The sequence below is a fragment of the Plasmodium vivax genome, genomic scaffold (assembly GCF_000002415.2).
Source record: "Plasmodium vivax scf_6696 genomic scaffold, whole genome shotgun sequence".
Lineage (NCBI taxonomy): Eukaryota > Apicomplexa > Aconoidasida > Haemosporida > Plasmodiidae > Plasmodium > Plasmodium vivax.
Window position 1 is genome coordinate 1 of NW_001850193.1, and position 1,842 is coordinate 1,842.

General features: G+C 20.1%; 1 protein-coding gene across 1 annotated transcript, besides 2 other annotated features; it reads left to right on the top strand.

Annotated features, from left to right (window-relative positions):
* The first annotated feature begins 6 nt into the window (after positions 1–6).
* Positions 7–99: a microsatellite.
* Positions 100–181: 82 nt separating this feature from the next.
* Positions 182–243: a microsatellite.
* Positions 244–338: 95 nt separating this feature from the next.
* Positions 339–1,636, top strand: PVX_069690 (variable surface protein Vir23, putative; the record flags this gene model as incomplete). The annotated part of the gene is made up of 3 exons (XM_001612451.1): positions 339–395; positions 535–1,293; positions 1,469–1,636. 3 exons carry the CDS (start codon positions 339–341, stop codon positions 1,634–1,636), a joined length of 984 nt encoding a protein of 327 aa, XP_001612501.1.
* Positions 1,637–1,842: the final 206 nt, after the last annotated feature.

Here is a 1,842-nt window from a genome sequence, read left to right on the forward strand (position 1 = left end):
TAACTGTATAATATATTAACATACTTTTTATATTATATAAAATTTAAGATTATAAGAAATTGTTTTATATAATATTAATTCTTATTAAAATATTATATTCAGTTTCACAATTCTATTTATTCTATACTGAAAAAAAATATATTTTGTGTAATATTATCACCCTACTATTTTAAAATATTGGTATAATATAAAAGTATATATATAATTATTTTTTTATTTAATATTATAAAATATACTATAATAATCTGCATCATACATAATCAATTTTAACATAAATTTGATACATGTACATAATATTGAAATATATTTTTTCCATAGATCAAATAACATAATATAAAATGTCTAATCAGATTTTGAAATATGCTGAGGCTAATATTAATATAACACCAGAAGTTGTAAATATAATACTATTATTTTTTTTAATCTCTAATAATGTATATCTTATTAATATTTTTTTCTTTTGATTCATATAAATAAAATTCTTCAATTTAACATTAAATTATTAATATTTATATTTTTTTTTATTTTATTTAGAATAAACTTTTAGATTCATTACCTTTATATGATTTTTATAAAAAATTCGATAATGAATTCAAAAATTCTATAAGTTSACATGAGAAATGTTCCGTATGTGATCTCTCTTTAACAATGATTACAGAAGAAAGCAAAAAACTAAATAACCTTTGTAAAAAAGTTTGTTATATTTTACTAAATTTTAAAGATATGGAAAATTTAATACAGACATTAACCAGTGTTAAATGTTGTGCGTATATGAGTACATGGTTATTTAATCATATAACTAATATTCCTAATTTTAATTTGAAATCTGATGATTTTTATAGTGCAATAAACATTATTAGTAAAAATGAACTATCCAAAATAAAAAATTGTACCCTTGAAAATTACAAAATAAATAAAAGTGTATTTAACAACGATCAAATTTTATATGAATTTTTGGAAATTTATAAAAAAATTGAAGAAAAACTTACATCACCTGATGATTCGTCAAAAAATATATATTGTAAACATATAAAGCAAATTTTTTCACATTACCACAGAATTAAAAATATTTGTGCCACTGATGATTCTTGTAGTAAATATAAAGAATTATTGAAATTTAAAGAAAAATTTAAAGAACTCAACATTATAAATTTGATATGTGAAAAGTGTGACTTCAAAAAGTCAACTTGTAAACATGGTTCCACTGTAGAAGATGATGTTCCATGTTTAAGCTCTCAAAAATATGGATTTTTATTCCTAATATTTGGTTATGATCCAGAACATATAATAAATGTATTATTCAATGTTACCATAATATCTGCTCCAATTCTGGCATTATTTCTAATTTTGTTTAAGGGTAAATATATATTTTGAAGAAAAAATAAATAGTCCATGGTATCATTTATATATATTTTTGCATAAATAGCAATTCAAAAAATATTTAATTTAACCTTTAATTTAATAATAGTTTACTCCCTTTGGAAAAACCTTAAAAAAGTTAAAACAAGAAGGAAGAAAAAATGGACGCCAAAAAAAAGAAGAAAACATTCAAGATTACATGAAAAATTATGCCGCATATGTGGACAGTGCAATGAAAAACAGGGTTCATTTAACATATCATAATACTAACATGTAACGGAAGTTTTGCTAAATTGAATATATAAATTACGCTAATAATATTTGTGAGTCTAATTTATCAATACAAATGTAATAAGGTACTTTTTACAATTTTATCTATTTTTTAGTATATAACATACCGCAATGTTTATTTTTGCTTTTTTTAAATTATTGTTTTAATGCATGTGTTAATAAATCTCTGTAATTAAAATTATTTTTTCATCG